This window comes from Gorilla gorilla, chromosome 1 (genome assembly GCF_029281585.2).
Source record: "Gorilla gorilla gorilla isolate KB3781 chromosome 1, NHGRI_mGorGor1-v2.1_pri, whole genome shotgun sequence".
In the NCBI taxonomy this organism is placed as follows: Eukaryota; Metazoa; Chordata; class Mammalia; order Primates; family Hominidae; genus Gorilla; species Gorilla gorilla.
In genome coordinates, this window is record NC_073224.2 from 193,300,995 (window position 1) to 193,324,015 (window position 23,021).

The window sequence follows — 23,021 nt, forward strand, 5'->3', positions numbered from 1 at the left end:
CCTCACGATAATCCTGAGACAGGCAGGGAAGGGATGTTTACCTCCATCACTCAGAGTCAGCACCTGAATTAAATCCCAGTCCACACTCTCATCCTTTCTCATCGCAGCTGCAGACTTGGGAAGGGGATGTGGGGAGACTGGTTGAGGCATTAACCTATTTACAATTGTTTTTCCCCAAGAAATGAACTTTTAAAAGTTTTTAAAATTTTGAAATACTGGGGATAATGTTGTACTCAAGGAGAAACTCTTTTAGTGAAATTCTAGGCACTCAGACTTTTAAAGAAATTGTACAGAATTGGCCCCCGTTTTAGAAAAGACTAGCAGCATTTCCCCACATATAAAAGGCATTTTAAAATTCCTTCCTGGCCTGCAGAAGCTCTCAGTACATGTTAATTACACCTGTCGCTCCCGGCCTCCTACCTTCCCGGGCTTCTCCACCCTCCATTCGGAAAAGAAAGCGCCGGAGGAGCTAAGCCCCACCCGCTTGCCAGCAATCTCCCCTCTCCCCGCCTCTTCCCTGTCACGCCTGCGCAGTTCGCTCAGCTCGAGCCCCCTGCCCTCAGGCGGCCCTGGGTAGCCATCAGGGCGCAGGCGCAGCTCCGCCCCTCACCCTCCACTCTGGTCGGGCCCACCCCCTGGATCTAGCACCGCCTCTTCCGCGTTCTCGGAGGAGCGATCTGCAGGTAGGGGTGCGCGCGACCGCTCCCCGGCGGGAGCCAGCGAAGGTAAAAGTGTGACCTGCGAGGTATTCCTCCGAGCTAAATGGGGCCGGGGTCTGTGAGTGAGCTCGTGTGCCCGGAAGGGGGCAGTCAGGGCCTTCACCGCTGCCCGAGGTCACGACCCGATTCAGCTGCGGAGGGACAGCCTAAGGGGACGCTTTTCAGGACTGTCCCGAGCTGTCTACGACCTCTGTGCCTGGGGTCGGGGCGCGGCCGGTGTCCGAGATGGCGCTTACTCTGTGGCCCGTTTGAGACTCAGTCTCTCCCAGGGATCAGGACCGAGGCTATGGCTGGGCGCAGGGCTCAGGCAGTCCAGTATCATGAATAGTTTTTCACGTGAGGAATTTGTGGAATCTGTGTACTGCGTTATTTTTAAGTTAATTGTTTTCATTTATTTCCAGTATTTAAAGGCTCCTGCCTGTGTGGGTGGCTGTCCACAGGGAAAGGTAATAAGAGTGTCAGGTGCACCCTGTCTTCTAGAGAGCTCCAAGCTCCCTGACAGTGGCAGATCAGAGGCAGGCAGGCTCACAGGAATGAAGTGTTGTTAGAAGTGCTCAACTTCAGGGTCAGGGAGTCCTGGGTTTAGATCTCATCTCTTCCACCTCTTAGCTGTGTGTCCTGGGGCAAGTCTGCTTCCCCTCCCAGAGCTTCACTTTCTTCCCTAGGAAATGGCCATAATAGGGTCATTGTGAAGGGTGAATAGGATTATATGGAAGTCACCTAGTATGGCGCCTGTCATGTAATGGGTGCTGAATACATGGTAGCTGTGATTTCTAGGATCTTGGTCATTTTGGATTGGGGTACTTTAGAAAGGCTCTGAGAGAAGAGTTGATGTGACCTGGGCCTTGAAGCCTCAGTGGGATTTACAGATGGAACTGACCCTGCAGAATGGGAAGGACACCACTGCCCATGCGCCAGGCACATGTTGGACAGTAGGTGTAATGTCTCACTGGATCACCACCCATCAGCCAGGTGCTTTCGGCCCACTCTCCTTAGCTTCAGCCCTTCATTAGAGGGCTGGGCTGGAAGTGATGTGAACAGGAAATCCAGGGTTGGGTTTTATATGGAACTGAGCCAGCTAGAGGCTTTGGTGCCCCCTCTGCCCATCTGCTCCCACCTCAACACTTCTCTCTGTAATCCAGAGAGTTGGTTAGGAGTCCTGTTACTCTGGTATTTTGCAGATATTGACAGTTGTGGGGGATGGCAACTCAGATTGCATGAAGCGAAGCCATGGGAGAGGGAAGCTCTGTGAACAGGAGCTGTCAGAGCCCAGCACGTGCTTAGAAAGTGCATGTGGTCTCCTGTAATGTGGTCCCAGAGTAATTGAATTACTTGGTTCCTTTTGCATCCTCTTCATGGGTGCCCCTGTGCTCTTCCTGAGACACTGCTCGGAAACCTTGGTGGGCATCATTGCCTACTATATAGAGCAGTGGTGTCCAATCTTTTGGCTTCCCTGGGCCACATTGGAAGAAGAAGAACCATCTTGGGCCACACATAAAATACTAACACTAACAATAGCTGATGAGCTTTAAAAAAAATTGCAAAAAAATCTCAGTGTTTTAAGAACGTTTATGAATTTGTGTTGGACCACATTCAGAGCCATCCAGGGCCGCGGGTTGGACAAGCTGGATGTAGAGTGTGGACTCCAGCCTCAGACAAGTTCCTGCACAGTTTGTTCCCACACCTCTCCCCTCCCTGTTTCCCTTGGTTTTCCCAAACCTGCAACCTGTGCTTCAGTCAAAATAAACTAGTTGTCTCTGTTTCTCCTTTTTTTTGAGATGGAGTCTCACTTTGTTACCCAGGCTGGAGTGCAGTGGCGCAATCTCGGCCCACTGCAACCTCCACTTCCCAGGTTCAAGTGATTCTCCTGCCTCAGCCTCCTGAGTAGCTGGAATTACAGGCATGAGCCACCACACCCGGCTAATTTTTGTATTTTTAGTAGAGACGGGGTTTCGCCATGTTGGCCAGGCTGGATTCAAACTTCTGACCTGAGGTGATCTGCCTGCCTGGGCCTCCCAAAGTGCTGGTATTACAGGTGTGAGCCAACGTGCCCGGCCAAATCTCTGTTTCTCAAACACTCCCTGCATGTTCCTGCTCGAGCCTTTGCTTATATTCTCTCTTCCTGGATTTCCCTCCTCCTCCTCATCTTTCAAGGCTTACATCTCATGTGGCCTCCATGGTGAAGCTTTTCTGAGCTTTCTGCTGGATTAGTTGTTCCCCTTTCTGTCTTCTGTAGCAAAGGCTGACCCTCTAATATAGCTCTCATCATAGTCTGCCTAGGGATATGTACACTCCATACGTACTCTGAGTACGTGGGTGCTAAGGGACCATGTCTCTTTCCTTCCTCCTCTGTCCAGCATAGGGCCAGCACATAGTAGGCCTCTTCAGTGTTTGTGGTTAAGTGAGTCAGTGACATTTTTTATTTACTAGGTTTGGCCCTTGTTTTATGAGCTGTCAGGTTCTGAATTGGACTTTGTGTTTTTCCTCCTCTTTGTGCCTAAGGAGGGCCCCAGTTTAGACTGATGCCCTAATTACAGGCATCAAAAACAAGAAAGTACAAGAATTCTGCACAAGCAAGGATTCTTCATTGCAGCCATTGTTTTCAGGCTCTTGTCTTGCCTTGACTGTGAGTTTTGTTGGAAGGTAGGTAATGCTCTGTTCAGAGACCTGCACTGGGTGTATTAATAGTACAGTTCAAACAGGGGAAAGCTCACAGGTGGTTTTCTAATCAGTTACTCTGCCCTTGGCCTTGGGAAACAGTGGTTCCTCCCATCTGGGGACCAGCAGCTATAAATGCACATTTTCCCTTGCCAACAGCCTCAGCATGTGGAAGAGAAAGTTATTTCTTGATCATAGAAAAATTTACATGGTTGAAGGTAGAAGGAGCTTGGAAACCAACCATCTGGTTCTGCCACTTTCATTTTATAGATGGGGAAAGGACTTGATTGAGATTACACAAGGAGGCCGGTGTGTGGCTCACGCCTGTAATCCCAGCACTTTGGGAGGCCAAGGCAGGTGGATCACCTGAGGTCAGAAGTTCGAGACCAGCCTGACCAACGTGGTGAAACCCCGTCTCTACTAAAAATACAAAAATTAGCTGTGCATGGTGGTGGGTGCCTGTAATCCCAACTATTTGGGAGGCTGAGGCAGGAGAATCGCTTGAACCCAGAAGGCATAGGTTGCAGTGAGCTGAAATTGTGCCATTGCACTCCAGCCTGGGCGACAGAGTGAGACTCTGTCTCAAAAAAAAAAAAGATTACACAAGGAATCAGTCAGTAGTGGAGATAGTTCTAGAAGTGAAATGTCATGACTCTGTTTTTTCCAGTCTACTACGTTGTTAATACAACATCGAACATTTATTGCACACTTGCTGTGTTCCAGACACTGTTTTTAGTGTTTTTAACTCTATGTTATAGCTTGGAAACTAAGGCAGATCATTCAGATCTACTTTCCAATTCCACAACTCTGGGTTTTCGTGTGGTTTTAATGGCAGTCACCTCCTACCCAGTGGGGTGGAACAGTTCTCCAAAGAGCTTGCTCCCAGATCTCCGTGAGTGAGAAGTGTTGTCCCAGCAATGTCTCCTTATATGTTGGAGAGAGATCCCAAGAAGAGTCCAGAGTGTATTGGAAGAATGGATGAAGGAATGAAACAAGCCCACATGAGTATTACCGGATCTTAGTTTAGGAATATTCATGTACTTCAAAAATTGCCTATTAAGTTAGGCAGTAAATGCAGTTTTAGAATGAACGCAGTCCGGGATCTTTCTGTAAAGATTCCCAGTATAGGATGGAAAGATTCAATTCGGTAAGCACATATTGAGCTCCTGCTATGTACAAGACCCTGGTATTGAGAAATATACACAGAGGAAAACAACACATTTCCTGCCCTCCTATAAATAATTGTCTTCTCAGAACCTTCTCCCTCCAGTGTAGTTGGGAAGATAGATAAGTACATAAATAACTGAAATCAGACTGACTATGGTAAATGTAGTAAGGAATGTAAACAAAGTGGGAGTTTGGGAGAAGGAGAAATCAATCCCAGCATGACCAGAGGATTCCTGAAGGTGGAGAATTTATGCTGGGCCTTGGAGGGAGTTTATTCCTGGGAGAAGGAACAGCTTGAGCAATGGTTGAGAGGCAGAAATGCACAGGTGTAGGGGTGTGTGTGTGTGTGTGTGTGTTGTGGGAGGAGTTGGTGAGGAGAAGAAATAAGCCGAATTGGCAGATTTTGGCTAAAATGTAGAGAGTGGAGTAGGGAGCAGAACACTAGCATTTATCAAGTGTCTCCTTTGCTTTGTGGCTTGCAGTATGCTGGTTGCTTTACATCCTATATTTAATCCTGTAATATAGGCCTATTTATCTCCAATCTAAAGATGAGGAAACCAGACCTCAGAAAGATTAAAGTGAATTCCCCAAGGTTAGATAGATAGTAAGGGCACAGCTTGGTTCAAAACTAGCAGTGCTGAGTTCAAAGGCCCATGTTATCTTCCTTATGCTACGAGGCTCCAAATGCCCTGACTGGCGCTCTGTTTTCTCTGGCAGCAGGACGGAGGTTAGACTGGAGCAAAGATGGTCCCAGAATGGGGACATCGGTGAAGAGGCTTAAACGGTGAATCACTGGCCTAGTTTGGAAGCTGCATGGACTAGGTCTGCTTGATAGGTTTAATAGGTGAGCATTTTGGCAGCACCCACAGTGCCATAAATCAGTGCATTGCCATCCTTAGCTAGTAGAATCTTAGAACCAGTTTACAGAAGCTGCAGGACCCTGGTATTTCAGGCATGGGTTCTGATGGGAGATTGACATTACAAAAGGGTCTGTCGGGGGAGGCAGCCCATTTGGCACATCCTGTCTCTTCATTTTCTCACCCTCAAATTCAACAAGAGTCTGTAAGTAGGACAGAGCACTAACTTGGAGTGCAGAGGCTGGCATTCAAGTCCTGCATCTGCTCATTATCATCTGAGAGTCCTCAGTCTGTTTCTTTCCTTTGTATTTGCTGTCAGATTATTCCCTCCTGCAGCCAGTTATGGTTCACAGAGTCGTTGGGTTGCTTTCCAGAGCCACAGCTGATCTGGGGAAGCCATATCAGAAGCGGGAATAACAGTTACTAGTTATTGGGTGCCTACTGTATGCCAGGCACTGATGCCATGAGCTCCATATACATTAGCTCACTTAATTCTCATGACAACTCTGTGATGTGGGTGTAATTGCCCCCATTTTATAGATGCTGATAATCAGAGGAGTATTTTGGTTCGCTTCTGAGGCCTCAACTCTTGCTAATGCCCTGGCTTGGGACTGTATGAGGAAGAAATGAGAATATAAACAGGATTCAGAGAGACTAGAGTTTATATTCCAGCCTCTCATCCTTACAGAGAGACAGTAGTTAGGTATATGGACTCTAGAGTCAGACTACCTGGGTTTGAGTCCTGGCTCTGTCACTTGCTACCTGTGTGACTTGGGCAAGTTATTTAATCTTCTTGAGTTTCTGTTCCTTCATCTGTAAAATGAGAATACAAATATTACTTACCTCATGGGGTTGTTATGAGAATTGAGATACAACAGCACAGTGCCTGGCACACAGTAGGTGCTCAATGAATGTGAGCTTTAATAGTAATAATATTAATAAATATATGAATGCCCAGTTTGGTACTGTTTTTATAGAAAGTATATTTATTAGGGCCATTTTCCCTTCCCCCGCATTGTTACCTTCTCTTTCTTTCCATTGCCCTGTCAGGAACCTTTGAGATACTAGATTGTTCCAACACATGGTTGCAATGCATAACATGGCAGAAAGTGCCTATAGGAAATGGGTCAATAAAAATCAGTGGCTCGTTAGAAAATCTTACCTGACTTGTGTTTTCACCTCTCTCCACAGTAAACAGGAACAGAGCAGCACATGTATTACTTTTTTCACAGCCTTCAACAAGAGTGCCAAGCAAGACTCCTCCAATTCACTTGCCAAAAGTACAATAACAGTATCTCTGGAAAAGTGGTGCCTAATTTGGTTCTTCTTTCTGTCCAGCTTAAACCCTTCAGGCCTTAACTTAAGCCATTTCTTCTTGTTCCATTTTCCATGAATATGGAAAAGTTTCTTCTGATTTTAAAGGGAGGATGAGATCAAGATTTTCTCATGAGAACCTTTTCTGTACTTAAAGCCAGAATCCAGTTAGACCCCATCTTCTCTTCTCCTGGCTAAACAGCCTTGGTCTCTTTAACCTCACTCTTAAAACCTATTTTCCATGGCTTGGATCACATTGGTCATGCCTCTTTTCTTTCTCTTCGGTTTTTCTGCTTTGTGGCAGTGACCCAGACTGTACTCGGTCTTCTAATAAGAGTCCAGCTAAAACAGCTTAAGGGAAGAATAACTTCAGCTGTTTCCCTCCATTCATTAACAATTATGAAGTGGTTGCCCCATGCCAGAGCCTCTGATAGGTGTAGGGGACCCAGAGATGAAGGAGACATAGTCTCTACCCTGTCCCTGGCTCACAGTCTAGGGGAAGATGTGTAATAAAATGTTACAGGTAATTTAATTATGCACAAGTGTGGGAAGCTGGGAATTGCTTAGAGCAATTAGGTGGAAATACAGTCCCTTTTGACTAGACTGCAGGTTAAGACTCCCATAAAGGGTTGGTCTGGGACAAGTTGATGGAGGCCCTGAGTGACAGCACAGAAGCTTGGTTACTCCAGAGGCAGTGGACACCCATTAGAAGTTTTAGAGCAAGGAAGTGACAGGTCGAGATCTGGCTTTTTGGACCAAGGGTAGAGACGCCATAAATCTTAGCCTTACCTGTGCCTCACTGATGTTTTCTGTCTTGAAAGTAATGTGATGGATCTTTTGTTTGTATACATGGTGATTTTTTTTTTTTTGCTCTAAAACGTCCGTAGAAGGTCTAGTTCTTAAGCACTGAAGAAATTTAATTCCCAGTACAGCAAGAAATTCATGAACAATTGAGAGAGAGTTGGGTGCCTCGCCAGGCCCAGCCTACTTAAGACCCAGCTGCAGGCCGATGGATCTGTGTAGGTTTGGTCTGGCCATGGTCACCCTTCCCCACCCCAGCCCTATACCAGCCGGAGGTACAGGAATGAGGAGAGGGCTCCAGGGTCCATCTGGGTAGTTGGTAAAGAATGCTAAGAATCTTTAAGAACTGTGAGAGTCAGAAGTAATTTTTGAGGAGGAAAAAGGGACCAGAGGAATTTTAAATGGTGCCAGAAGGAATTAGGGCTAACCAGGCACTTAGAATCCTGTGGCATGTATCTGAAAACCTCCACATTCTCTCTCTGCCTTTGTATTTGCTGTCAGTTTATTCCCTCCTGTGGCCAACTGTGGTTCACAGAGTGGCTGGGTTGCTTTCCAGAGCTGCAGTTGATCTGGAGAAGCCATGTCAGAAGCTGGAATAAGAGTTACTATTGAGTGCCTACTGTATGCCAGATACTGGTGCCATGAGCTCTATATACATTAGCTCACTTAATTGCCATGACAACTCTGTGATCTAGGTGTTATTGCCCCATTTTATAGACGATGGTAGTAAAGCTCAGAGAGTTTGAATTTTATGTCCAAGGCTACCCGGCTGGTAGATGGTAGGGCCAGAACTGGAACCTAGGACCTAATGCCCAAAAGCCCTGTGCTTTCTACTTCCCCAGGCTAAGGTGGCTCCACATGGCAAAATAACACAAAGCCCATAAGGAATTCTGAGGGGTTTTTTTTCTACTGTAGGCCAAGGGTTGGCAAACTATGGCCCACAGGCCATATTTGACTCACCGCCTGTTTTTGTGTGGATGCAAACTAATGTACTTTTTACATTTTTATGTGGTTGGGGAGAAATCAAGAAAAGATCAATATTTTATGACACGTGAAAATCAAATGAAATTTAAATTTCAGTGTCCAAAAATAAAGTTTTATTGACATATAGCTACAATCATTGATTTACATATTGTCTACTGCTTTCTCTCTACAAATGCAAAATTGAGTCATAACAAAGATCATGTGACACACAAAGCTTAAAATATTTACCATCTGGCACTTTACAGAAAAAAAATTGCCAACTCCTACCATAGGTAACAAGAAGGGACCAGGTGGGGGTCTAAAGCTATGACAAGACTAAAGACAGAATGGAAGCTCAGGCCAGGCGTGGTGGCTCACGCCCATAATCCCAGCACTTTGGGAGGCTGAGACAGGCAAATCACTTGAGCTCAGGAGCTCAGTACCAGCCTGGGCAACATGGTGAGACCCTGTGTCTACAAAAAAATACAAAAATTAGGCGTGGTGGCTCGTGCCTGTAGTTTCAGCTACTTGGGAGGCTGAGGTGGGAGGATCACTTGAGCCTGGCAGGTGGAGGCTGCAGTGAGCCAAGATCATGCCACTGCACTCCAGCCTGGCTAATGGAGCCAGATCCTGTCGTTGGATGGTGTTCAAGGCTGTCCCTGGAAGTGTGGTAGTAGAAGTGAAGAAAGAGAGCATGCCCTGAGTTTCCTTAGGCCCTGGAAACAGTTTCACTGGGTTTCAGATTTGTTTGGGAATAAAGAGCATAGTAGGAAGGACTGTCCAATGTGCTAACATCTTTACTGGATGTTAAAGAGATATTTCGTGTATTAAGTAATTCATTCAGATTCACTAGAGCCCATTTTTGCCAGATACTATGTTAGATGCTGGTAATGCAAAGATGAAAAAGATAAGTGCTCGCCTTTGAGGAATAACTGGCAGGATGACGTGATCTGATAGGGAAGAAGAGAAGTCAGAGGAAGGAGGCAGTGGGTGGGGGTTGGGCACAAGTCCCACTTGGGGCATGTGGTTTGAGGTCATGGTGAAACACACCCAACTTCCAGTTAGAAAGCCTTTTTAGAAATTTTGGCTCAGAATTCAGAGTTAAACTGCATTTTCAGGGCTTCTCCACCGAGAAAAGGGGAAATGCATATTTATTTCATAGGGAAGTTGACAAAGCAACTTTGACTTGTATAGCTAGAGCCATGGTACTAAAATAACAGTGAACATAGAGAAAATGAAGTCATCAGATTGAAAACTAGCAATAATTATGTATTCGACACAAAACCTTGTTCCCATTCATGCCACCTCCCGCTCTCAGCATCTACTTTATCTTTCGGGCTCTGTTTCCTCTTGCCTGTGAGACTTGGACTTGGCCACTAAGAGAGAGAGCCCAGCTCATTTCTCTAAAAATGTGGATAGCAGAGGAGTGCCTCTCTCTGTCACCCAGGTTGGAGTGCAGTGGCATGATCTTGGGTCATTGCAGCCTCCACCTCCTGGGCTCAAGCAATCCTCCCGCCTCAGCCTCCCAAGCAGCTACAGGTGTGTGCCACCATGACTGGCTAATTTTAGTATTTTTGTAGGGATGGGTTTCACCATGTTGCCCAGGCTGGTCTTGAACTTCTGAGCTCAGTCAATCCACCTGCCTCGGCCTCCCAAAGTGCTGAGATTACAGGCACGAGCCACCACACCTGGCCTGTCAACTTTTATCTTTTGCCTGAGACTCCTCAGAGCAGAGGTGTCTTATCTCTATCATCCAGGTCCAGTTACATCTTTTTGGGTCTGGAATCCCATAATGGAAACAGAATCTGAAAAATTTCACTCAGACCTTTGTTAAATCTTCCAGTGCTTAATGGCAGTGGGGATAGAGAGGAATTAGAAGCCACCCCTTCCCAAATAATCATTGCTAATAATTTGGCCAGCCTGGGCAACATAACAAGACTCTATCTCTACAAAAAATTTAATTCAAATGTCTGATTTTAAAGATGGGAAACCTGTGATTGCTGTGTGTATATCTACTTAGTGGGGTAACTCATAGGTTTGGGGCACGTTCAGATTGATCTTTCTGTTTTCTGGTCCTTTTAAAGAAGTCAGCATTTTGATTTCCTTTCTATTTCTGCTTTTTCAAGGTTTCCATGTCAGAGGCCGATGGAGAACTGAAGATTGCCAGCTACGCACAAAGGCCATTGAGACACTTCGTGTAGCTGGAAGACACCAACTTCCTGACAGGAGCTTTATTTCATTTGGGATTTCAAGTTTACAGACGGTATCTTCTCAAAAGTTGGAAAAACCTGTAGGTAAGATTGGGTGTACATTTTAGTTATCCTTTTAGATTACTTCAAATTGAAATGATCTGATACATCCAGAGGAAGGGGCGGGTAAGAGACCGTGGTTTTCAGCACTTAGTTAGTTAGCTAGGAATAGCGGAGCTGCCCTGGTACGACTCAGATAACGCTTAGTAGGAGGAACACATTTCTACAGAATGACATGGCAGGGTCATAAGGAAAACATGTAACTAAAACATATTTATTTACTTTTTTTTCTTTTTTTTTTTTTTTCAGATAGAATCTCCCTCTGTCGCCCAGGCTGGAGTGCAGTGGTGCAATCTCGGCTCACGGCAACCTCTGCCTCCCAGGTTCAAGCGATTCTCCTGCCTCAGCTTCCTGAGTAGCTGGGATTACAGGCGTTCACCACCACACCCAGCTAATTTTTGTTTTTAGTAGAGACGGGTTTCACCATGTTAGCCAGGCTGGCCTCAAACTCCTGACCTCAAGTGATCTGCCTGCCTTGGCCTCTCAAAGTGCTGGGATTACAGGCATGAGCCACTGCCCCTGGCCAGATCTATTTAATTATGAAATTAAAACAACTACTTCATAACAAAACAAGATAAAATACAGCAGAAGTATATGAAGCCCCTCTTTGCCTGGCTCCATACTAGGCAGTGGGGATAGAGAGGAATTAGACACTGTCCCTCCCCAAATAACCATTGCTAATAATTTGGCCAGCCTGGGCAACATAGCAAGACTGTCTCTACAAAGAATTTAAAAACTGGCCAAGCATGGTGGTACACGCCTGTAGTGCCAGCTACTTGGGAGGCTGAGGCAAGAGGATTGCTTGAACCCGGGAGGCGGAGGCTGCAGTGAGCCGAGATTGTGCCACTGCACTCCAGCCTGGATGACAGAGCGAGACCCTAGCTCAAAACATAATAATAATTTGAGATGTATCTTTTCAGGTTTTTTTAAACATATATATGATATATATGATGACATTTTGAAGTGTTCTGTGTTACACTGTCACCAGAGGTTTTGTCATGCGTGGGAGATTATGAATAATGCCTCATTTGCAGATTTGGGTCAGATGAGGGCTGAGTGAGAGTGGTTTTAGCCTGATCGGTGAGTTTTCATAGTCCCTGGTGGCTGTGTGTCACCCTTCTTCATCTGAAGGTCCCCGGTGGTGCCATTGTCTTTCCCTGCTCCCCGTCCCCAGCCAGCTCCACTTCCTGAATTTTCCCCCTCTTTGATGGTCCTACTGTTCTTATGGTGACCTGACTTTGGTTAATAAACATGTAATCATAAGTATATGAGGCCCTCCTCTTCCTGGCTGCATGCTAGGTAGTGGGGATACAGAGGAATTAAACACTGTCCCTTCCTTCAAGGAGGGCTGTGGTCTTTGCCCCCACCTTCTTCAGTCATTTGGTAGGACTAGAACCAGTTCTGCCTCGATGACTTCATTCCCTCACTCTGTTACACACCTCACCTTCTCTTCCTTGCTCTCCCTGCTCTCCCTGTCTCTGTTGTAGGCCTTTCTCGCCCTGCCCCGGGCTGTTCCAGCAGCCTCTTTCAGCCCTCTTGCTCTAGCCTCCAGTTTATTCTTCACATCACAGTCAGTTCCGTGGCCCCGAGGCACAGCTCCAGTCACACCCAGTCCCTCCCCATCACCTAGGCCAGTGGTTCGCAGCATACACTGCAGACCATGGGGGTCCCCAAAACTCCTTTAGGAATCTGCACAGTCAAAATGATTTTTGTAATCATACTAAGATGCTGTCTGTTGCTGGAAAGCAACAATGAGTAAGACTGTTGGTGCCTTGGTCAAGGTGGTGATGCTGAACCGTGCCAGTGGCCACTGTATTCTCCACTGCTATGTACTCCCAGGTTTTTGTTTTTGTTTTTATTTTGAGATGGAGTCTCACTTTGTCACCCAGGCTGGACTACAACAGCATGACCTCAGCTCACTGCAACCTCCGCCTCCCGGGTTCAAGTGATTCTCCTGCTTCAGTCTCCTGAGTAACTGAGATTAGAGACACCTGCCACCACAACCAGCTAATTTTTGTATTTTTAATAGAGACAGAGTTTTGCCATGTTGGCCAGGCTGGTCTCGAACTCCTGAACTCAGGTGGTCTGCCCACCTCAGCCTCGCAAAGTGCTGGGATTACAGGCATGAGCCATCACACCCGGCTTTTTTTTAATGCCATTTTCACACAAGAATGTCTTTGATGAAGTAGCAAAAATTGTCAGTTTTATTGAATTCCAACCCTGAGTACGGATCTCTTTAATATTCTGTGTAACAAAATAGAAATGCTCATAAAGTACTTCTGCGGCAAACCAAAGTATAGCACTTGACTCAAGGAAAAGCATGTGTGGGATCCCTGGAATGGCAAGTGAAACTAGCCACTAGTTTCATTTTTACATGAAACAATGGCTGTGTTGGGTGCTGAGGCTGGAAGGTAGACAGGGGCTTGGGGTTGGAGAGCCTCGTGGGCTGCGTTTGTGCTTGGGGGCCTTGAGTGCAGCCCACCTTTGTCAGCTTTCTACACGCTGCTCCCCACTCCCATCCAGCCCTTTCCTCCTGCTTGCTCTTTCTTCAGCACACACTTCATTCTCCCTTTCCATGTCCTTCCTCTTGTTCCTTCCACCAGGAGATGCAGTGACAGCTCTGAAGGCTGCCTGTGATCCCAGAATCAGAACAGAGGGAGAAGACGGACTGGAGTTGTGACCTTTTGTCTCTAGGACTCTCAGGCCCCCAGTCCTGTCTGAGGCCTGTGGGGGATCCCTTGCTGGCACCCTAGCAGGCCTCACCTGCCAGTTTCATTGCAGCGGAGTGAGATGCTGCCACCTGCATGCTGCAGCCCAGCCTCCCCTCACACCAGACTCTTGGGGAAAGAATACCTTAGCCCCTTGCAGTATCGCTATGGACAGACGGTCCTTTGATTGAGCTGACTTTACAAGTGGCTCGTTTCATCCATCATGTGTTAAATCTGACTAGTGTCTGTTTGAGTGTACCCTTTCCTTGTCCCAGCATAATCATGATGCCACAAAACCAAATCTTCCCACTAATGGGTCAGGCAGAAGAACGTAGCCTGTCCCTGACACCAGAACTGCCATGAAATAATGTAGGTGGACTTTGGTTGGTAGCTCATCTTTCATAAGATGACAAAACACAAAATACAAGGCAAGCTCAGAGCAAGAAGAAGAAACTTCAGATAAATGAAGTTTTTGATTAATAGGATGATGATAATGTGGTAATAATGCCTTCATATTTCCAGAAGCTAGGGCAGTGCTGCCCAACCTTTTCACATCATAGCACACGCTGAAAATGATACTGTTCTGCACACCTAAGTAACAGTGAGTGACTGGAGGCCTGATGAGGGGATCAATACCTCATTCACAGCACATCAGCAGGGAAGCTCTGTGCTAAGGTTTATAAACAAAAGCATTCTCATTGGTGCCTGGCTACTTTTACTAGCTACCCCTTCTGCCTTTCAGCATTAAGGTTTAAATACAGTGTAATGGTTAAAAGCTTGAATTCTGAGCCAGACCATCGAGATGTAGATCCCAGCTCTGCCACTTACGAGCTATGCAACCTTGAGCAAATCATTTAATCTCTTTGTACTTCAGTTTCTTCATCTGTAAAATCTGGATACTTAGCTCATAAAGTAGTGATGATTAAATAAGTCAGTATATGTAAAGTGTAGCGTTGGTAAAGTGCTTAGAATGCTGCCTGGCCTACAGTAAGCAGCATGTGTGTGTGTGAGTAATGTCACTACTAGGAGTAGTCATGTGGACTCTAACTAATACTGCTCCGGCTACTACTTCAAAGATGTAAATGTTCTGGGGTCAGTCTCCCCAGGCACCCCCTCATTGCCTCCTCTGTCTCACATTTCTTAGTCTTGGCCACTTCCTTAAGAGTGCCCATGACACTTCCTTTCAGTCCCTCAGTTCCTGATCATTTTCTCCGTTCTCCATTTGTTTTGGAATGCTCAGCTAGCTGATGCCCGAGAAGGCAGCTGGGTTGGTAATTACACTTCTCTGCTTGCTCTCACCACTATTTCTTCTCAAGAAAGCTCTTGTGGCTGAGGGAAATTGCTCTTAAAGGTTGGGGAGACCTTGAAAAGAATTCTGAAGTGGTTGGGAGAGGAGTGTGAGCTAAGTTTGCAGAGCTAAGCTAGCCAGCAAAGTCGGGTTCTTAGTGGGGAGAGGATCATCTCTGGTTTCATGCACAGATATGAAAGCTGATGAGTTCTCTGCAGGCTCTTCAAAATTTGGAGTACAGATCTGGTTCCTTTGGGGACAATGTGGCTCATAAGACTATGGAGAAGTAACACAGTTCTTCCAGAGGGTGGGCCTCGAGGTCACTTTCTGGGGCAGAATGGTGGATGGATGCTTGCATGTCAGGAATCTCTGTGCTGCAGTAGTCCTTCTAGGGAGCCTCCCTAACCCTTCCTCATCTGCTCTATGAGTTCTCTGTACCTCTCCCCTGCAGGAACCAGGATGATTCCTGGATCTGTATCCTTAACACTTAATATACCTTCAGTACCATCAGTGCTCGTTCACTCACAGGTTTTACAAAGAGACGAAACATGCATTCCTATTTTAATGGAGAAAACAAGATAAACGTATGCCTAGGAATGGAGACATTTATTATCATCGATGACGATGAGACTGCTTGTGAGCTAATGTCATCCCTCCTCCCATGTGCTCTGTGCCCCCGCCAGCCTGAGCGATCACCAGTGGCCCCCACCGGCCTTCTATCCCTCCTCCAGGCCTCAGCCTGTGCCCTTCCTTGGTCTGGGACACTCTCTCCCAGGCCTCAGCCCTGTCCCACTCATCCCTCAGGTATTGAGGCTTAGCTGTCTCTTCCTCTAGTTACCCAACTGGGTTAGCTTCCTCTCTCCTGCTCCACGGCACCTGGTACCTCCCTGTCCCAGCACTTGTCCTACTATGTTGAAATTGTTTTAAGCGTCAGCAGCAGATTTAAACGCCATCAGGGAAGAGACTGTGTCTTCTCTTATACTCTCACTGTCTAGCACCAGACGATCAGTAGGTGCCCAATAAATATAGCATTATTGAAGAGTAAGTCAGTGTTGCTTTCACTTCTAGTCTCTTATTTGATCCTCACAGCAGCCTTGTGGTATGGGCAGCCCAGGCCTTCTGCTTACCTCATTTCATATACAAGGAAACTGATCCTCAGAGAAGCTAAGCAGCTTGCTGCAGTTCGTGCAGTGGAGGAGAGCCATAGCTCTCAGGCTCCAATGTTCAGCACATTTTTTCATTTGTTTTTATAAAATATTTACTTTTAAGAAGTAGCATTTTTTAAAAAATAAAAATAACATTGGTTGTTTTGAATGATTGCGAAATTAGTATCTTCATGGCACCAATATTCCTAAAATGTTTCTTTCATCACTGAATGTTGAATTTTAATACAGAGAAATCTAGAAACATTTTTAAAAACTAAAATCAGATACCAAATTCCAATGTGTATTAGAGAAAGATTATGGTGTACTTTATTTAAAAATAAAACGTGAGTTAAACAATAATAGCAGGAAAAATAAGTTTCATTGTGTACAATTTAGAGAATACTGCAAATATAAAAAAGAAAATAAAAATCACCCCATCACATAAAGAAAACTCTTATGGATTAGAAATGGTCTGGACTTGAAAGAGCAGCATTGAGTTTGAATCCCAGTTAAACCACTAACTAGATGTTTGGCATTGGGTTGGTTATTTAATCTACCGGCTGCCTGCTCTGAGCTTCTTTCCTTACCTGAAATATGGCAAAAATATTTACCTTTTGAGATTATGATAAGAATTAGAGATAGTGTGTACAAAGTATCCATATAGTTGGCACTTTTTAAAATTGTAGCGTATTAGCAGTTTTATGTATTTCTGTCTAGTCTTTCTACTCTGTTGGGTTCATATGTGTGCATACATACCTGTGCATATGCATATGTTTTTGGAAACATATTTATGTGAAGTATATCACTGGGTATTTTTTGTTTTTTTTTGAGACGGAGTTTCACTCTTGTTGTGCAGGCTGGAGTGCGATGGTGCGATCTCAGTTCACCGCAACCTCCGCCTCCAGGGTTCAAGCGATTCTCCTGCCTCAGCCTCCCGAGTAGCTGGGATTACAGGCATGCGCCACCATGCCTGGCTAATTTTGTACTTTTAGTAGAGACAAGGTTTCTCCATGTTGGTCAGGCTGGTCTCAAACTCCCAACCTCAGGTGATCTGCCTGCCTCGGCCTCCCAAAGTGCTGGGATTACAGGTGTGAGCCACCACACCTGGCCATCATTGGGTCTTTACAACAACCTGTGAGGTAGACAGGGCAGGTGTGTTTTTAAACCTATTTGATAGATGAGGAAACTGAGACTCTAAGAGGCACAGTAACTTGGCCTTCATTCTGTTATAATATCTGAACCAGGGCTTCTGCCTTGCTCGCCTGATGCCAAGCTTGTGTGCCTTCCGTGTCAGCAAGCAGCATGCTGCTTCTTCAGTTCCACTTCCACCTCCACTAATAGACACATGTGGTGGACCGCCGAGGCTTTCCCAAGAGGAAGGCAAGGGCTGGAGGCAGTGGAAGTGCTGGGAGCCTCCAGACCAGCTGGGATCTGCCTGAAACTGAAAAGAAGTGCTCACTTCTTCCTCTGTAATAACAGACACATTGCCCAATCCTATAGCAAGAACCAGGCTTCTGTTTAGAAAGTGAAGGACCTGGCTGGACGCAGTGGCTCACATATGTAATCCCAGCACTTTGGGAGGCCAAGGCAGGCGGATCACCTGAGGTCAGGAGTTTGAGACCAGCCTGGCCAACATGGTGAAACCCCGTCTCTACTAAAAAGTACAAAAAATTAGCCGGACATGGTGGCATGTGCCTGTAGTCCCAGCTACTCGGGAGGCTGAGGCAGGAGAATCGCTTGAACCCGGGAGGCGGAGGTTGTACTGAGCTGAGATCGTGCCACTGCACTCCAGCTTGGGTGACAGAGCAAGACTCCATCTCAAAAAGAAAAGAAAAGATAAGAAAGTGAAGGACGTTTTGTGTCCTAGACCCTTTTTCAAAAGGGAGTTTATCCAGGAATTAGTAGAATTCCTGAACTGGATTCATAAAACTAAGTAGCCTTACTCTGCATTGTCTGCAGGGCAAAGTTGTACCCATGTTTCTTTCAGGATGTGCACTGGGTACCTAAAAGGCTAGTGTGACATACCCCACACCTAACAGTATGCATGTCATTTCATATTTCTATTTCAGTGCAATTTCTGATGGCTGCTATGTGTCTGACACTGTGCCATGATCTGTAGGAGAAACAAGTGAACAGGGGACAATCTCAGCCTTTAGGAACACAGGGGAGCACTCAAGGCCAAATAAAATCAGTGCCCTCGTGGAGCTTCTCGCAGGGTGTTTGGGAGCAGAGGATGGAGCACCAACTACTAGTTCTGCTCATTAACACCCTCCATTTGCATAGCACCTAACTGACTTCCAGAGTCTCTGTAGAAACCTTAACTCATCTGGAGTTATCAGGGAGCTGCACAAGGGTTGGGACTATTGAGCCAGCTTTTGATGACCAAGAAGAATTCCTAGGCCAAGGGAAGCAGGTGAGCCAAGGTGCAGCTTTACTGCGGGGGTCCCACTCCCTGAGGCAGCATTTATCCCGTGAGTGTTTGCATGATGAATTAAGGCCCCACAGACCTGCTAGTAGACTCTGTGATGAAAACAGTGTGTGGCCAGGCTCCACGTGGGCAACTAGCGACCCATTGGTGAGATTATGACACCTCTCGCCTCCCCCTGTGTAACCAGGGAAGCTAAGCATGTTTCTTTCACTTCACCCATCTTCCTACATTTTTTCCTTCCTAGTTTCAGAAACAACTCTCCAAGTTCCATTCCCAAGGAAAGTCTTAACCATTTGTCCCTTCTGGCGTACCCTCTTTCATTGAAATCCATGCAGAATATACCAGGTACTCTGTCTTTGTGTGTGTGTGAAGCCATAAAATCTAATATTACGTGTGCGGTGGTGCTCTGAGGTATGCTTCTCGTACAAGCGGCTCCCTCAGCCCTGCTGTGGTAAAGACCAAGTATAAATTGTCGCTAACAGGGTTTTCTCGTTAGAGTCGTGTGCCTGAATGTCCCCTGTGAATTATAATGCCTCCGGCCCTCTTGCTGCTCCTCTGCTCTGCCTGTCTTTTGGCTGTTTTGCTTGTCCTGGGGCCCTCCATCAAAGTGTGGACAGGGGAAGGAGAAAGAGCTGAAAGCCAAATCTGTTTCCTCTGCACTGGGCCTGCGGTGCCGATGAGAAAATAGATGCAGACACGGGTTGCCACTGGACTGCATTCAAGGTCAGCGCAAGAGAGAGAGACAATGGTTCCTCCTTCTCAGCCTGCTGCCCCGATGGCCAGCACCCCCTCCCTGAGCTGAAGATGAGTGACCCTGTGTTTTATTTCTGCTGAATTTCTCACCATGTTATACATTTGGGCAGCTTTTTTCCTTTTAATTTACCTTGGTGAGGGTGGGTGTTGAGGTGCTGATTTTTTTTTTTTTTTTTTTTGAGACAGAATCTTGCTCTGTCACCCAGGCTGGAGTGCAATGGCATGATCTCGGCTCACTGCAACCTCTGCCTCCCAGGTTCAAGCGATTCTCCTGCCTCAGCCTCCCGAGTAGCTGGCTCTACAGGCACCCGCCACCACACCCAGCTAATTTTTGTATTTTTAGTAGAGACAGGTTTCACCATGTTGGCCACGATGGTCTCAAACTTCTGACCTCAAGTGATCTGCCTACCTCGGCATCCCAAAGCGCTGGGATTACAGGCGTGAGCCATGGTGCCTAGCCAGATGTTTAATTCTTTCAATTCATAGGGTGTTGCAGTCCCCAGATATATCTTGTGTTTGAAGCTCTTGGCTAGAGTTATATTTTGAGATGCTCTGTGGATTTCTTTTATCCATGTGTTTATCTGTTCCCCATTCTAAACTATAATTTAAAATGTGCTGTCATCAGATCCCCAGAATGGATGGGAGAATGCACCTAAATTGAGCTGTCAGGCACTTGGCTGCGTAACCATGCTTTCTGGATTGTGGCGTTGAAAGTGCCATCCTGTATGCTCTCTCCGGATGGCTGTCATATACTTGCGTCTGAGAACAGTGTATGGACCTGCATGAGCACTAATCAGTCTTCCTAGCAGACTTGCTCTTTCTCTGGTCGTATGCCGCCAGATCCTCTGAGAAGAGAGTGGGCCTTTCCCCTCAATGGGCAAAGAACCAGCTTCCATTTTAAAAGCTCTCAGAAAAAAAAGAAAGAAAAAAAAAACCACCAACAACCAAGAGCATGTGTTTATTGAAGGTTGGTCTAAAAGTCTCTCACATCGTATGCCCCATCAGCACTCCAGTGCCTCTATTTTAGAAGGATGTAAAGCTTTAATCACCCTGGCGGGGATTTAGACCCAGAGACTTTGGAGAAATCTTATTATTTCTAACTGCAGGCAAAGAGTATTAAGGCTCCACTCTGGATCAGGGGCATGACATGTTCTATAAGTAATTTATCTTTAACAGGGAAAGGCCCATACTAGAGTGTCTTAGAAACAGGACTGTGATTGGGCACTGGTTCACTGTTCCTCCTTTTTTCTCTTTCCCATCTCAGTGTCCTGCTTATTCTTTCCATCCGGCCTTTTTCTGCCCAATCTGTGCAGTGTCTGAATGCCTGCCTCACAAATCCTCCTTTTAAGGTGGGGAGCCAGGTGCTTGCCAATGAAAGATAATAAGGTTTTTTGCAATAAGTGACCTCATCCAGCAGCCTGGCACAGACCTGTCAACTGCCGACTTCTGAATGGGCACTACCTGCAGCCCTTCCGATGGAGGAGCTGTGGGAGGAGAGGATGCCGTAGGCTCCATAGGCACTCAAGTCCGTGCTCTTGGACATGAAGTAATTTGGGGCTATTTTGAACCCCAGCCCTATTGCTGCCTTCACAGAGGCTGTCTCCACTCCAGGCCATTTGTGCCCTGTGTGCATCCATAGCGATGTTGCTGAGCCTATGACTCATCTGCATGGTCCCCCACTCCCAACCCCCTTCTTGCCTAGCTCCCTCGGTTTTGCCTTTCTAATGCTGAGGCTGGAGGATGTCACAGGTGGGGTTCTGCCTGTGGAGTCATTGTTCTGTTTGGGGAATATGGTTTGACCAGTGGCAGATCTAAATCCATGCGCTAATGAGCTTGGTTAAAGCAGGCTTCCGCTGGCCTCTTTTAATCTAGCCTGCCTGTCTGAGCTCCTTTCCACAGTTAATGATCTCCCGTAATAGCTTTGCCTTTAGTTTTTCCTCCTGGGTCAAAACAAATCAATAGTCTTCACAGATATTTAAAAACCATCAGTGTAAACCTCCTGGGTCCTCCCCCACTACCTTTTTTTTTTTCCTTCTGGGTAAATTTACAGCTTGATCAGTACAGTGATGTTTCCCTTACATCTCCTCTTATCTCCTAGAGATGGGCAGTAGCGAACCCCTTCCCATCGCAGATGGTGACAGGAGGAGGAAGAAGAAGCGGAGGGCCCAGGCCACTGACTCCTTGCCAGGAAAGTTTGAAGGTTGGTCACACAACTTCCCTATATCTGGGCCTGCAGCTTCCCAAGCATGGGAGGAGCATCCCGGGAGCCACAGGTCCGATCACAGAATGCGTCAAGTTAGAGCCAGATGGTGGTTATCTGTGTGGTAGGGAGATAAGATGGGGATGAGGGAGTTTACACAGGGCATTACAGAAAGAGAGCGGGGATGGAAAAAGCTCTCAGATGATGCACTGGCCTCCTGTGAATGGCTCAGGTACTGCTTCCTTTTCAGGGAGCAGGAAGACCCATCTATCAGTGGCGTTGCCTGGGGTCTTCCTTTTTTCAGATGTGATTCTTCCCTCAGCTATTCCTGGAGGGGCTGCTGAGAGATAGAACTATATAAGAGGAAGAGAGAAACACCAAAGGCCATGGCCGCAAATGAAACTTCAGTCTCCTGTAAGCAGAGAATTTGTCTCTCAGATTGTAGCTACTTATGCTGTATGTGTTTGACTACATTTTAAAGAATACGTGTTGTGTTCAGTAGAAACGATGTTGGGTCATCAGACATTTTTTGACACTCTCTGTGTGCGAGGCACTAGGCTCAGTGTGGGTCCTGTTATCACTGGGCATGTGATGGAGTGATTGGACACTTGTGCAAAGCACCAAGAGGATCAGTAGCTACTCCTAGGAGTAACGTGCCCCACTTCATCTGTTTTGTTTTCTTTCGTTGTGAGGTCTGAAGTAGCTTCGCCTCTTGGTCCCTCCTTCCAGCCTTCCAGACACACTAGTGAATTGGCTGTTGTGTAAAGTGGTTCCAATAACAAGCACTTTATAGGTTGGGAATATGGGACCTCCAGCCACCCACCTATCCTGATATGTGTAAAGGGCTAATGCCAGTGTGTCCATTGTGAGAAGCATGTCATTTAAAACACTTACGAATAACAGTGTGCCATCTGCTCTTATAAACAACTGAAAGACCGAACCGTGATGGAACCAAGAAGGTACTTTCAGCAGGGTTTTTTTGTTTGCCTTTCACTCAAACAGCAGGGGTGTGTGTCTGTGTGTGTGTGTCCGTGTGTGTCAGGGTATGGGGATGGGGGAGAGACAAAGATCCCAAGGTATTCAAATAGTTTCCTAATCAACAGCTCTTTTGCTCTTTCAGTTAACACAAGAGAGTACTTCCTGTTTTTAAGGACAGCTTGTGCAATGACAGGACTTCTCCTGACTGAGAGTGATAAAATCTAATTCATGGTTGAAATGTCTTCTGCTCAGGCTGTGGGTTTCAATGCTAGGTGCCTCAAGAGGAAAAGGCTGAAGAATGGAGGCCGAGTGGGGATGAGGTCAGGCAGCTAGTGCTGTGATGGAGATGTAGCGTCCTTTGGAAGGGGCTCAAAGAGCTGTGCTCTTTGTGAGCTTGGGCAGGTCATCTAGATGTTCCTTTAACCCAGGTCTATTACTCTGTTAGAGCAACTATGACTCAGTACCCTAAAAACCTCAAGGCGTCCTTTGCATCCTACTTCTATTTCCTGTGGGTGACTTCTGGAGACTTCTCAGAAGCCTCCAATGACTTCCATGTATGGGGTATAAAATAGAACAGTGTTTTATTCTCCTTTGTATAGCCAGTGCTTACACAGAACTTGGCACATAATAGGTGCTCAGTAAATGAGTAAATGAGTATTCATTCAAATCATACCACTTCTCCTCTGATGACCCTCCAGATTCTCTGAACAATTTTTTTTTTTTTTTTTTTTTT

At 46.2% G+C, this 23,021-nt stretch overlaps 1 protein-coding gene across 27 annotated transcripts in view; it reads left to right on the forward strand.

Annotated features, from left to right (window-relative positions):
• The first annotated feature begins 579 nt into the window (after window positions 1-579).
• Window positions 580-23,021, forward strand: part of MKNK1 (MAPK interacting serine/threonine kinase 1) — a 46,511-nt gene continuing 24,069 nt past the window's right edge. For 3 of the 27 annotated variants that reach the window (XM_055348018.2, XM_019017938.4, XM_055348041.2), the window contains exons 1-2: window positions 18,709-20,077; window positions 21,209-21,310. In XM_055348018.2, the coding sequence (XP_055203993.1) occupies window positions 19,984-20,077; window positions 21,209-21,310 (196 nt within the window). In that variant the 5' untranslated portion in view covers window positions 18,709-19,983. The other 24 variants (XM_063699102.1, XM_063699115.1, XM_055348024.2 and 21 more) reach the window with 17 other exon arrangements.